Here is a 13578-nt window from a genome sequence, read left to right on the forward strand (position 1 = left end):
GGAGAGGCAGAACAGGAACAACAGGTTGAAGGTGCAGCAGCTTCCAGGAGCAAGGACAGCTTGAGGTAATTTTGAGCAGTTGTTTTCAACTATTTTACATTTCTAAAACTTGATCATTCTCAGAAGTTGCCAATTTACATAGAGAAATCAAGTCCCATGTCTGGTAACCCTCTAAAACAGGTGTGCAGTAATAGAGAGAAGGTAAAGGTTCTGATCTCAGCAACAGTAAAATCTATCCACAGGGCCCACAAGAAGGTGTGCTTATACTCCCACGTTAGAAGCAGGATATGTCATTCTGGGAAAGCAAAAGTGGGAGCAAAGCCCACCTCCCCTCCAGTGTTGCTGTGACCCTAATCTGCCTCTCCTGACTTTAAAGGGCTGTAATAGACTTTACCAATCCTCACAGCTCTATGGCATGATCTTCCCTGCCCATTGTTCCTCAATATCAACCTTTCACAATTCACTTACCAAGCCATAGACAGCTGCTCCAATCCCAAGCAAAGGGCTGACTGCAATGATAACCAAGGTCAACTTCCAGCCACTGACAAATCCCAGTAGGAATCCACACACAAAGGTGGTTATGCGCTGGATAAAGATTGCTACTTGGTCAGCAATAGCCTCATTAATTTTGTTAACATCACTGGATAAAAATAAAACAACAAAAATCAACAGACGATTGGTGAGCATACCTTTTTTTGTGTGTTACAGGTCTTGGCCACATTTGGGTTAGTTGCTTTTCCCTGGAAAGGGCCCTTCCTCATCCCTATTCTTTCACCATCACCCCTTACAAAGACCCTGGGCTACAGTGAGAAGGCCTTTGCAATGGCAGAAGGCTTTTAAACATCTTTAGACTGCAGAGATGACAGTGTCCTTTCCCAGGAAAAGTTGTCCTGACAGCTGAATCATTCACTAGCTGGTTCTTACTACTGTGCCCAAGCTGATTCAAAGGACAGGGCAGAGACATCCCAGCTGGATGCAGCTGCCTGATAATGGAAAAGCAGCATAGCTGATATAGCATTCCTCACATCATGGGGCACCGAGAATGTACCATATCACCTTGCCAAGGGGACAGGAAAAGGGAAGAGGGCTCCAACTCTCTTCTAGTTACACCTTCCACCATCTCCTGGTTCCTCCCTCCATCCCGTAAGGTAATTTATTCTCTAAATGAGAGACAGAGTGGGAAAATCAAGGAGGGCTACTTTATCACTGGAGGCAGTGGGAAAACATGACAGTTCTATCACATGGAGGACAGTGGGGCAGCAGTTGGCATCATCATCCTAGGCAGCTGCAGAGTTCATTTGTTCTCTCTCAGGCATTGCCAATACAAGCAAAACACTCTTGGCTACTACCTCGCCTCTGAGATTAGAAGAACTAGGAACTCCTGGAATAAACAGTATCAAGTGGGTACTAATGAGCTTGCAAGCAACTAATGAGTTGCAAGCTCATTGATATATCAAGTGAAATTACAGTCCTCTGTTGAAAAATGTAAGAGTGTTGAGTAGAAGAACCATGTTTGTATTTCTTCTGGCAAATGTTTTTGCAGTCAAGAAGCTTTCTGCAGGTCACAGGACAATGTTTTTCAAAACCAAGGGTACTAAGTGTTACTTGTTAGACAAATACATGCTTAGTTCCTACTTGTTCCAAAGAAATTCTTCACAGCAACTTAAGCTTGCCATTTGTTCTTCATGAAAAGAACACCATAGAAAGTAATAGATACTGGTGAGTAAAGGCAAATAAAATCACCTTCAGCTACAGAAAAATCTTGTGCAAACATGACTATTACACAGGCACGACTGAGAAGAGCCATCTACAGTCAGCATGTCCACCCTGCAGCTGCCTGCAGCCTGTAAACAGGAACTACTAAGGAGCAAGCCTTAAACTCTGCTTTTTTCAGGGCTAAATGTTTGCCCAGGATGAGACAGTTTCTCCAACTGCCTTCGGTCCCTGCCTAATTGTGTCTTAACAATTATGGCATTCAGTTCAAAGATGGGGGAGATAATCAGTCTGGTTGCTGCTGTATTTGTATTGAAAGGTGTTTGTCAAATGCCTGATTATTGGCACTCTGTGGTGTTTGGAAGGAATTGCAAAATGTTTTCTATAGCATATGTTTTTTCTAGATTACTTACTCAGAAATTCGGGTGTTCAGTTCTCCCACAGATGTACAGTCAAACCAGCCTATATCCATTCGCATTATTTTCCTGAAATAAGCTTTCCTGATTTTCTGTATCTGACGAGCTGCAGACATAACCCAAAAGCAGATCTGGGAAAAGCATAAAGTGGCCGATAAATTGCAGTAAAAAGTCTTTCTACTCCCAACAAATGGGAAAATGCAATTTGGCTAAAATGGGAAAGAGCAATTTGGCTATTGATAAAATTACTATTCAGGTAAATACATTCTTGCTACATAGACATGCTAGCTGTTTTGATCTTTAAAGAGTCCAGCAATTTTATATAGCCTGTGGATCAAACATTTGTCACAGTTCTGATAGGATGAGAGGAGAGGCAAGTTGAATTACTTATGCTGTTACGTGAATGTCATATGGATAAACTTTTTTTCCATCTACAACTGTAAGTAATACAGGGATGGCATTCATCCTACCTCAGTAACTAACTCTGGAATAGTTCCCAGGAAGGAAAATGACAAGTGATTTTTGTTATTACAAAAAGCTTCCAAAGCAGTGGACCCTATGCAGAAGTCGTCTGAGCCTGTGATTCACCTCGATCACAAGGACTGAACCATTACTACAGAATGCACAGGGTGTGATTCTTCTCCAACACTAGTTTTACACAAGTATTGCTCTGTAATAGCTCTATAATAAAAACACAAGGCTCAACACAGTTGAGATGCCTGCTGGGAATCTGCATGCCCTTCAGCTGGTACTGTAGGAGGGCATGTGGATTCCATAGCACCACACTTGAGTATTGCTTGTGGTGTGGGTAAAACTTCTTCTTTTGCAAAGGTATGCACGCACAGGTCCAAGGAGCTCTCAGATTGACAGAGCTAACATATCTCTGATGATTGAATGAGAACTGAAAGCATCTGTTCTGCTCAAATAGGTAGCTAGCTGTTAAAAGGAATATAATTAACATAAACATTATTTAGTGATTTAAACTTTGAAATCAAAATAGAAAAAAAAATACTAACTTGGAGGTATCCTAACACAAGTATGGCACAACCAATTCCTGCATAGTATCCTGCAAACCTGGTCATTTCTTGTTCAATGTCCAGCAGCCTTAAAAAAGAAAAGGGAAAAAAAAAGAAGAAAGAGTTAGTAATACTGTTTTAAATTTGATTTCTAATCTGGTGTGTCATCAAGTTAGAGTCAGGTCAGCTGGCAAATCAGCTTGTTTTGCTAACAGGGGCATTATTTCCCAGTACTGAGGCTATCCCTAGCAGGGGCTGGATTCCTTGCTCTGCCTATTGCACAGGGCCAGGGAGCTGCCAAGGACCAGAAAATGCTCTGCCATCGTGGAGTCTCTGGGAAACCCCCCAGACTGCATGCTCCAAAAGAGCACAGGTGAGAAGGGGCTTCAGAGAAAAACTGCACAAGTTTTCATTAAATGTTGAATGTGCTTGCTTTGTGCCATTATACCACCTAATAACACTCAGATTTAAACAGTGTTTTATGGGAAGAAATGAGGGCTGCTAAAGTCAATTCAAATATAAATTTCTAATCTGAATTGATAATTTGTTTTGTTACTCAAGTAGGAGTGTTAAATTACTCATAATATCAGTGAAGGGCATTGAATTGCTGCTTTTGCTTTTAGGTTACTATGAAATAGGCATTTAAGGTTGTTATACGTTATTCTTTTAGACAACTTTTTAAAAACATCCTGCAGACAGCAAGTTCTATTCCATTTACCCAAAATTTTGCACACAGAACTTATAAGCCAAAAGGGAACACAGTGCACCTGACTTGATCTCTTGTAAAAAAACAATCATGGAACAACTGCCTGACACAGATATCCAGTACAATTTTTCATGTTTAATTAAGATCATGAAACAGATCCTCCTAGAAATTGTCCCAAGGAACATGATAAATAAGTGGCTGGTGACAGCCAACATGTCTTCACTAAGGGCAACTCCTGCCTGACAAATTTGGTGGCCTTCTATGATAGGGTTACAGCTTTGGTGGCTGAGGGAAGAGAGACTGACATCATCTACCCAGACTTGTGCAAAGCATTTGACGCTATCCCACATGGCACTCTTGTCTCTAAACTGGAGAGAACGCAGATGGACCACTTGGTGGATGAGGAACTGGCTGGATGGTCACACTCAAAGAGCTGCAGTCAACAGCTCAATGTCCAAGTGGAGACCTGCAATGAGTGGTGTTCCTTAGGGGTTGGTATTGGGACCAGGGCTGTTTCAAGTCGTTGTCAGTGACATGGACAGTGGGATTGAGGGCACCTTCAGCAAGTTTCCTGGTGACATCAAGCTGTGGGGTTTGGCTGACATACAGGACGGAAGGGATGCCATCCAGATGGACCTTGACAGGCTTGAGAGGTGGGACCGTGTGAACCTCACGAAGTTCAACAAGGCCAAGTGCAAGATCCCACACCTGGGTCAGGGCCATCTCATGCACAAACACAGGCTGGGCTGGGGCTGGACTGAGAGCAGCTCTGCGGAGAAGGGTTTGGGAGGGTTGGTTGATGAAAATCTTGATGTGACTTAGCAGCATGCACTCTCTGCCCAGAGAGCCAACTGTGTCCTGGGCTGCATCAAAAGCAGTATGGCCAGCAGGCTGAGGGAGGTGATTCTGCTCCTCTACTCCACCCTCATGAGACCCCACCGGGAATGCTGCGTTCAGCTCTGGAGGCCCCAAGATAAGAAGGACATGGACCTCCTGGAGTGAGACCAGAGGAAGGCCACGAAGATGATGAGAGGGCTGAAGCACCTCTCCTATGAAGACAAGGCTGAGAGAGCTGGGGCTGTTCAGCCTGGAGAAGAGAAAGCTGTGCGGAGACCTTAGAGCACCTCTCAGTACCTGAAGGGAGCCTACAAGAAAGCTGAAGAGGGACTTTTTACAAGGGCGTGGAGGGACAGGACAAGGGGCAATGGATTGAAACTGAAAAAGGACAGGTTTAGGTCAGATATTAGAAAGAAATTCTTCACTGTGAGGGTGGTGAGGCACAAGAACAGGTCGCCTAGAGAAGGAGTGGATTCTTCATCCCTGGAAGTGTTCAAGGCCAGTTTGGATGTGGCTTTGAGCAACCTGATCTAGTGGCAGGTGTCCTGCCTATGGCAAGGAGGTTGAAACTAGGTGATCCTAAGGTTCCTTCTACCCCAAACCATTCTATGGTTCTATGACTGTATTCTGCCTAGTGTGTAGTTGCTGCTTCAGAGAACGGAGGTCTGTAGCAAATCCTGTGTTCTATCTGCCAACCCATCTCAGAAGGCTGGCCTGGACAGACTGGAGCAAATAATTTGGCCCCAGTCACCTCTATCTAGGTATGTGAATCACTTCCATGTGCTGTGAATTTCAAAGACCTTTAAAAAGTGACTTTTAATTCTAATTAAATATCTAATTAAGTGTCACTCAGAGATTAGAACTCTTCGAATGATGCACTGAAAAATTATTTTTAGGAGAGGTTACAGGTTCAAATTTGGCTTTGATAGATATATATCTAAATAAATCATCTAGACTCCATTTATTATAGTTCATGGAAACAAACAGGCAGTCTTATAGGGCAGTTCATCTGATCTGCCTCAGACATCCACCATAAGCTAATGAATTGTATTCTAGAAATGCTTATTTCTCTCAATAACAAGAGTTAACTAACTTGCTCAGAAGTCGTCAGGTGCTATAGGTAACTAAGTCCTAACCAGAATGACCAGAAGTCATTATTACCTATAGTGTAAACCAGAGGAAATAGATTAATAAATTCAGATATACAACATGTATATCTGTTACCAGAACAACCATAATCAAAGAACATTCTTGCTGACATCTATAGCTGAAAGACCAAGACCCAAGCTGACCTTCTGTCCCTCTAGGTAATATCTCCAGCTCAGTAATAGGACTCTAATAAGAACCATGCCCCTTTTCTGCCTTATGAATAGAAAATGTAAGATTTAAAGGCTGAACAGGACCCTCAATAGCAATGACAAATTATAATAACAATGGAAAAGAAACAAATACATTCATTACTTACCCACAACTTATTGTGACATTCCTTTCATTCTGATGAATAGTACCATTAATCCACACTATGGTGTTATTTACACATGTCTTGTTTGGGTCTTTAAGCTCTTGCATTTCAATGTCATATTCAATAAAGGTGTCTGCCATTGCACCAAACACAAGCAACACAGCTGGCTGGGCTACTCCATGAACAATAGCACAGAAACTCCCAACAACCATCATTAAAATCTCCGTAGAGGAAGCAAATCGAAACTAAAGAGAGAAGAAAAAATATGGTCTCTGCTGAGAGGCAGTCTTCATACTCCTTGTATGCTGATAAATCATTAATTAGGTGGATCAGATAAAAAAAACATTCTCTTTAAATTTCAGAATTATCATCAATACAGAAAGAAGACAAATCTCTCCAATCTAATCTAATTGCATCTGTGATTACAGCCTCATAAATGACCGATCTCCATTTAACATGTGAATGAATGTATGATCATATAACATTAATAGCTCGGTATCGTTCCACATTACCATCATTGCAGAAACTAGCCAAGAGATCAAGAATAGTAATTGTAATTCATAGAGGGAGAGGGAAGGGAGGAAGAAGCCTTAGGGCATTATGCAGAGCCTCTGAATAGAGTTAGTGAGTTTCTCAGGAGTCTGAGGTGCTGTGGTAGAAAGCCAACTGAATATCCCAGAGCAAATTCTCATAGTTAATGTTCTAAAGCCTGTTGGCTGAGCCAGGCAGTTATGCATTGGCTCTTGATCTGGGAGAAGTGTATAGAAATATGGCATAGTATGCAGTAAAGAAAAAGACTGAGCTAAGTCCTATTACCTTACATTTGCTCTGGGCTAAGAGCGTGCACAAGTGTAGCTGGTCACTTGGCAAAGATACAGGGATTTAAGTTACCTTTCTCATGATTTTGTGAAGTCTGATTCTCTGGTTGAAGTCAGGTGCAAATATATATAGTTTAAACTGCCCATATAGAATACCAGTTTCAAATGTTATACATTTTGAAATAGAAGAGTAAAGAGAAATTATAGCCTGCTGAAGAAGCTATCCGAGTTCTGCAGGTGCTACAATGTGTCTAAGAGAAGGAAGGGCGGAAATTTGAAGCACATATGGAAGAGAGGCCTTAGGGCAACAAAATACAGTGAAAAGCAGTTAACATAAAAGAGAAATAAATAAAAGGTCTTTCAAAAAAAAAAAAAAAGTCAGAAAAAAACTGTAACGCTACCACTGTTTTGCAAACCTTGCTCATAAGAAATCTAGGAATTTCCTTGTTTAAAAAAAATTCCACACAGAAAATGCACAGATATGTGATATCTGGTCTCTCAGCACACCTGAGGCAAACATACTGTGTTAACCCACTGCACTTTAAATATCTGTGCAAAACTGGCTACAGAATTCAAACCTCTCTGCTTGAAAGAACAGCCTTCTCTGTGGACAGACTGTTCTCTCCGCCCAAGTAGGAGCTGAGATACTTAGCCAGGTACAGTACAATGAATGGAACTGCACTAGCCCAGTACTACAGTCAGAACCATATTAGTGTGGACACATTACAGGCTAATTACCCAGACTACGTCCAAATCAGAAGTAATAAGATCTCTTAGCTGCATGCTGCAGCTGCAGGGTTGGACATCTCTTTACTACATTAATTTTTAAATATATGCACACCCTATGGAATTACATCAAAGGCTAGATATACTATATGTTATTGTGCATCCACAAGTTTTTATAGCTACCAAATCTTCTAATACCCATGGAGCAATTACAAAGGAGCTAAATTATCTGCCAAATATCACACAGCAAATTTTTGGCAGAATTAAGAATAAACCAAGGTCACCTAGATCCCTGTTTTGCATCTTACCTCATTTCCACGAATCTACCTGTGGGTTTAATATAATGTGTTTAATAGGCAATTTTGACAGAAACATCGATTATTGATACCAAACTGACAAGATGACAAAGGGTTCTAATAAATTCCCATTGCATTTACTGGCAGAATTTCAGCCAAAATATTTAATCCCTAAAAGTTTGGCTTGGTCACAGCTGTTCCCCAGAACAACTATATTGGTTTCTGTCACTTATTCTGCAGCACAATACACATCAAATATTTAAAGCCATTGCTTTCATTACCAGACGAAAGAAGCCAACACGAGCATTGTTTTCTTTCTTCTTTGATGACCTTTCAGAACAGAAAACATAAAATTATTAACTTATTTGAGAACATATTTTGTTCTATACGCAAATATAAAGAACTGAACTTCACTCACTTTTCACTTTTCTTCTCTATAAAAGGTTCTTCATATGTGTAGAAATTCCTGGCAAAAAGGATAAGATTTTACATTATTACTTTTAATCTCTTGGGGTTTTTTGAGATATTTTTTTTAATTGAGACATTTTGCCCAGGTTTATACTTTGTTTCATAAACATCTCCTCAAAACACTGTTGCTATGATGTGGATTGTGGGTTTCCTGAGGTCAGTGAGAGAAAAGCCTACCACCCAAATTGTTGGCTAAACCTCTCTTTGAGACAAAGGTCCTGTTCCCATTCCTTCTAATATTGCCTGTATGTTCCTATTACCATAGTGCAGCAGAATCTCTTACCCTGTCATAGTTGGGTTTGTTGTTGTTGTTTTTTTTTCCTCAGTGCTCACATTATTATAATCAGTGAAATCAAAAGGACTAGTTGCACTGTTATGGATGAGATCCATACATAGCAAGTAGTCATCATCTGCTGTGTACATTCAGTGATGAATGAGAAGGGATATTCTATTTGTGGTGGGTTGTTTTCGTTTGGGTTGAGTTTTATTTGTTTCATTTGTTTTTATTTGGTTTTTAATGAAACAAATTAATTCAAGCTATATTTGTCATAAACTGCATTTAGAAACCAAATCCTGGAGAGCCTGAAGGAAGCTTTCCTTGAGGTATGTAGGACCATATGTGTGCCACGTGTAAAAGTCCAAGAGAACCTGCGTTTGAAGATAAGTGGGAAGACATGGTAGACCTTGAATACTGGGCTGGTGCTCTCTTAGATGGGCAACCTGACAAAGACAAAAATTAAGAGATGCTCTGACTTCTACATTTTAGAAGTAGCTCTCAGACTGTGTGCACTGTGTCAGAAAGAGCTGGCTCAAATTATAGCACCCATTAGGTTGTCCAGCCTGCTACAGAGTTGTACAAAGGTCTAGGAAAGAGCAGGCTCTTAACCCTATTTGGATCTCTGATTATAGCTGAAGGTCAAATTCTCTAAATCATTTCATATTTTAACTATCCGGAATTCTATGTTTAAATCTTAATATCTGAGCTCAAATGAAGTGAGCAAATTCTTTTTGCTTTAAAACCTCACAGTTAAGCTTTAAGAGAAATTAATCAAGATTGATTAAAATTCCTGAAAAACTCACTTCTCAAATTAAAAGCACTGAAGAAAGATAAATTTGAATATCAAAAACATTTTCAAAAGGAAGACTATATTTTGCTGGTATTTTTGTTTTTAAAGGTTTTCTAAGACTGCTTTGGTCTACCTGTTCCAGTTTAATCAAATATGGCAGTTTAGCTGCAAGAGAACAGCTTTTTTAAAAAAAGTCATATATTTTGTCAGTTTGGCAATTTGATCCGATGACATTAACTTCTTTGAATGTTCCTAGAAATATTGATTGTTCTGTTCGTGTACATGACTTACTCTGATTTCTTCAAGCTGTTACCTGTTAGGGAAAATAAATGCACAGTCTAGTTAATAATTATTGTTAAAGTACATAATCTTCTGTAGACATGTGAAATATAAACCCTAGAACCCCATGGGACCTGATCATTCCTAGGTTATAAACATCATATTCCCAATAAAGCATATAGAAATCAGGGACATGGTTTACACTAAATACATTATTCAGGACATTTGTCAAAAGTCAACTCCTATTCATTGCAAACTGTTGGCCAATATTCAACCAGTTCTCTTGGGCATGATCTCACCAAGGATTGTCATTCTAATGTCATTCCATGCATGCTTCCTGAAAGGAGGACTGGGAGCTCTTCAGTCTTGCCTTCCAACAACTTAGAGACTGCAAATCCTGTGGAAGAGGGGCAGTTGTGGCCCTAGAAGTTACAATGAACCTGTTGCACTGATGCCTATCTTGGGGCATTGTCTAGGGAACCATAGCTTAGAGAAATGGAATTACACTGCAAGACATAATTATGCCGTAGGGCAATTCCTTGGTCCCCAGAAAAAGTCTGGATTTAGCTCCCTTTCAAAAAATGTTGTGAAAGACATCATGCCTGAAATACAGCTTGTGTTGTCAGGGGTGCCAAAAAATGTTATCATAAGGTCTGATGTAGAAAATATTTGCTGTACGTCACTTGAGATGATAATAAATAAAGAACTAGTTTTATATCTACATCACAATTCAGATAATATAAGGGCACTGAGCATATGCACTTTGCTAATTTATGATGCATTTGTCAGTTCAACACCAGGTTCAGAACCATGGTTTGCTTTTCAAGCACTGCCTTCCTTTCTTCACATCTAGTAACACATCACTGAGCATGCACAGGTCCATCTCACAGATTAAACACAGCAGCACTTTGCTTCACAATTCATGGAGGATGCAAAGAAAGTCACTGCAACCACGAATTTTGCCTCTCGTTTTTCTACCTAGGGAAAGAAGACTTTTCCACTATCTCCAGGACTTTGCATTTCCCAAGAACACAATGTTAGATGGAAACAGCCTGAGTTTGTAACTGAGGGAATAGCTGATTACATCTCCTTTTTGGGGTTAATAAGATAACTTTATGTTGCTTTACTTAACAAGCAGTCTATTGGTTTTATTCTGCTCCCTTTGTTACTTGCAGATGGTTAACAAAAAAACTGAGAAATCAGAGGCAAACTCACTTGACAGGCCAAAAAACATCCCAATTGTAAAAAGAGGAATAGCTTTGGTCCCAGTAGAAAGTCTTTTGTCAAAATCCCATAACAAGTAAAAGCAACAAGTATGTAAAATAAACTAGCAGACAAAAAACCAACTCCACAAACCAGCAAGATAAATCTGAGCAAACTGGGAGTTCACAGTAAGTGTCCGGAAGAGACAGTTTTCTGTCCCAGAAGCAGCATATATCCCCTTAACCTATTCACTCCCTTCTCATCATCCCTGCCCACCTCTCCACCCATATTGGAATCCACAATGCCCCCTGCATTGAAACTGCTGCCGGTGAGTAGCCTAAGCCAGAGGGTTTCAAAACAAAACAAAACAAAACAAAACAAAACAAAACACAGCAGGTGAGGTGAGTGGGGAGATCTGCAGTGCTACAAGCACAGGCAGCTGCTCATTCCAGCAGATGCTGGGGTATCAATATACACTGGGGAGAGAATAAGATATGCCAGGAAATATTCACATAGGCTCTTTTCACACTCATGAGGCTGAGATTGCTGATGCTGTATTGGAGACTTCAAAATGAGCTGCAGAATCTAACATGCCACCTTTGATTATAAGAACAAGTTCCTACACTCTTATCAGCCATAACAATAGATTTGAAGTTCCTTACAAAAACAGACTTTGGATTCTGCTGAATAGAAGATTATTTGGTCTAGGAGAATAATCACAGCAAAGTGAAAGATATTTGATGAGGATTGCTACAAAACAAAGAAATTACCTGGTTAACACAGAGAGACAGAAAGTGGGAACATAACACCTTCTGTACATGATACTCTTATTCGGTTTCTAATGTCAGAGCAAAAAAAAGCACATGTACTGTCTTCTAATGGAACAGCTGCTTTTATGTTTGCAGGTATCACTCAAACTCTACCAAGATAACCACAATCAAGGCTTAGTATAAGCTCAGATTGAATATTCCAAACGTGTTCAGACTCTATTGTTGTGTCCACAGCAGTCCTATGAGACATCCTATTACAGATAAATATTGGAAGGAAATCCCAAACCCAAGCAATGAATGATAATAGATTTGAAATACAGACTTCAGCTATGAAGTTTTCAAAATAGCAATAGACATGGCAGATCAAGTTATAACTGGGACACTGCTGTTATATAGCACAGAGAGAGGCTTGAAGAGGGCTCTCATTAAAAATCAGCCATAAGATCTTAAAAAAGTATGTGATTTTCTGAAATTTCATTGTCTACTTGGGTATGTGAAGAATTATGCTGCATGCTGAAACTTTTAACAAAAGGCAGCTGTATGGTTCCCGAGGAATGAAAAAGGCTGAGGCTGGACTGCCTTAAACCTGAGCTGTTGTCTAGGAAGGGGAAAAAAATCCTTTTATCTCAGTCTAGTATGATTTGCTTTGTTTTATTTTTGTTGGTGAAAAATAGTTCCAGCAGAGCGGGACTGTCTTTCAACATGAGTCTTCAGTTTCCTGGAGGTGATTTGTCATAAATTATTTCAAGGGAAATAAAACTGCATGCGCTCTATTACTTTCCAGCTTGATTGTTCTAACAATACATCTGATTATTTAAAAGAGAATCAAGATAAGAAAGCATCCCTCCTCCTCAAGCTGTTTTGCTCAGAGATGACTCAAGAATGCCTATTTTACAATGAAGCAGGTGAAATTGGGGTTGGTTGTCACATTTGTAAATCCCAGTAAGGCCCTCATTTAGAACACAAGCTATTTCATGCGTGGTCTGAAGCTTTTCACTCAGTCCTAGGAGAATGTTCTTAATGAAAGCTTAAACACTTCCAGGATTAGGCTGCAGCTGTCAGGCAACTTGAAAATACAAAATGAATGTATGCTTAGGGAATCTGGTGATATCTGAGTGCTGGAATGCTTTTGAGAACACTTTTTACTCTATATGAGGAGCAAGTACTTGCACTTCATTGCAATTTATCTTCCACTATGGGCTACTGTTTTGCTTTCCTTTGAACTTCACAATCTGTATAAATAGTTAACACCTTCTTTTTTGATAGCTCATATCAAGTCATATAAACAGAACTAAAAATATTTAATAGTTTCTCTTTATGTTTGTCCTTAACTCTTGCTGCATTTGGACTGGTAAAATGGAAAAATGGATACTGCAAAAGAAAAATGGAAAAAAGGAGGACAAACTCTGATGAGAAAAAGGAATGCAGATCTTCACTTAGCATTAGTTTATAAGAATTCTGCCTAATTTAAGTATGACTACAAATATGAGTGTTTGCTGAAAGAAACTATGGAAGACAGTACTTTTTATTTCTTTTCCACAATAAAAGCCTTTTACTTGTACACCAAAGAGCTTAGCATAAAAACCTATGTAGATACCTTGAAATTGTTAGCTGATAGGTAAATATTGTCCATGAGTAGGGATTTTTATTCATAGCTTTTTAGAGAAAAGTTGTTCTGCAGGCAGCATACCCATAACAGCAGATACCACATAACTCTACATCTATTCCTCAGACAATTTTCTTTGTATTCTGTAGACTATTTGTTTCACTTAGGCCACCCACCATCTCTTTCACATGCTTT

At 39.7% G+C, this 13578-nt stretch overlaps 1 protein-coding gene across 6 annotated transcripts in view; it reads right to left on the bottom strand.

Moving 5' to 3' along the window:
• Positions 1-13578, bottom strand: part of ABCB11 (ATP binding cassette subfamily B member 11) — a 45665-nt gene that overhangs the window by 26706 nt on the left and 5381 nt on the right. For all 6 annotated transcript variants that reach the window (XR_003574384.1, XR_003574383.1, XM_027911518.1 and 3 more), the window contains exons 3-9: positions 9817-9838; positions 8409-8456; positions 8272-8320; positions 6154-6395; positions 3146-3233; positions 2127-2260; positions 469-640 (exon numbers count right to left, since the gene is read on the bottom strand). Coding sequence is in view for 4 of the 6 variants with exons in the window: in XM_027911518.1 (XP_027767319.1) it covers positions 469-640; positions 2127-2260; positions 3146-3233; positions 6154-6395; positions 8272-8320; positions 8409-8456; positions 9817-9838 (755 nt within the window). In the remaining 2 variants the exon portion in view is untranslated. The remainder of the gene's footprint in view (positions 1-468; positions 641-2126; positions 2261-3145; positions 3234-6153; positions 6396-8271; positions 8321-8408; positions 8457-9816; positions 9839-13578) is intronic.

Source organism: Empidonax traillii, unplaced genomic scaffold (assembly GCF_003031625.1).
Source record: "Empidonax traillii isolate 1590-97213 ecotype Southwest subspecies unplaced genomic scaffold, ASM303162v1 scaffold33:size3420811, whole genome shotgun sequence".
Lineage (NCBI taxonomy): Eukaryota > Metazoa > Chordata > Aves > Passeriformes > Tyrannidae > Empidonax > Empidonax traillii.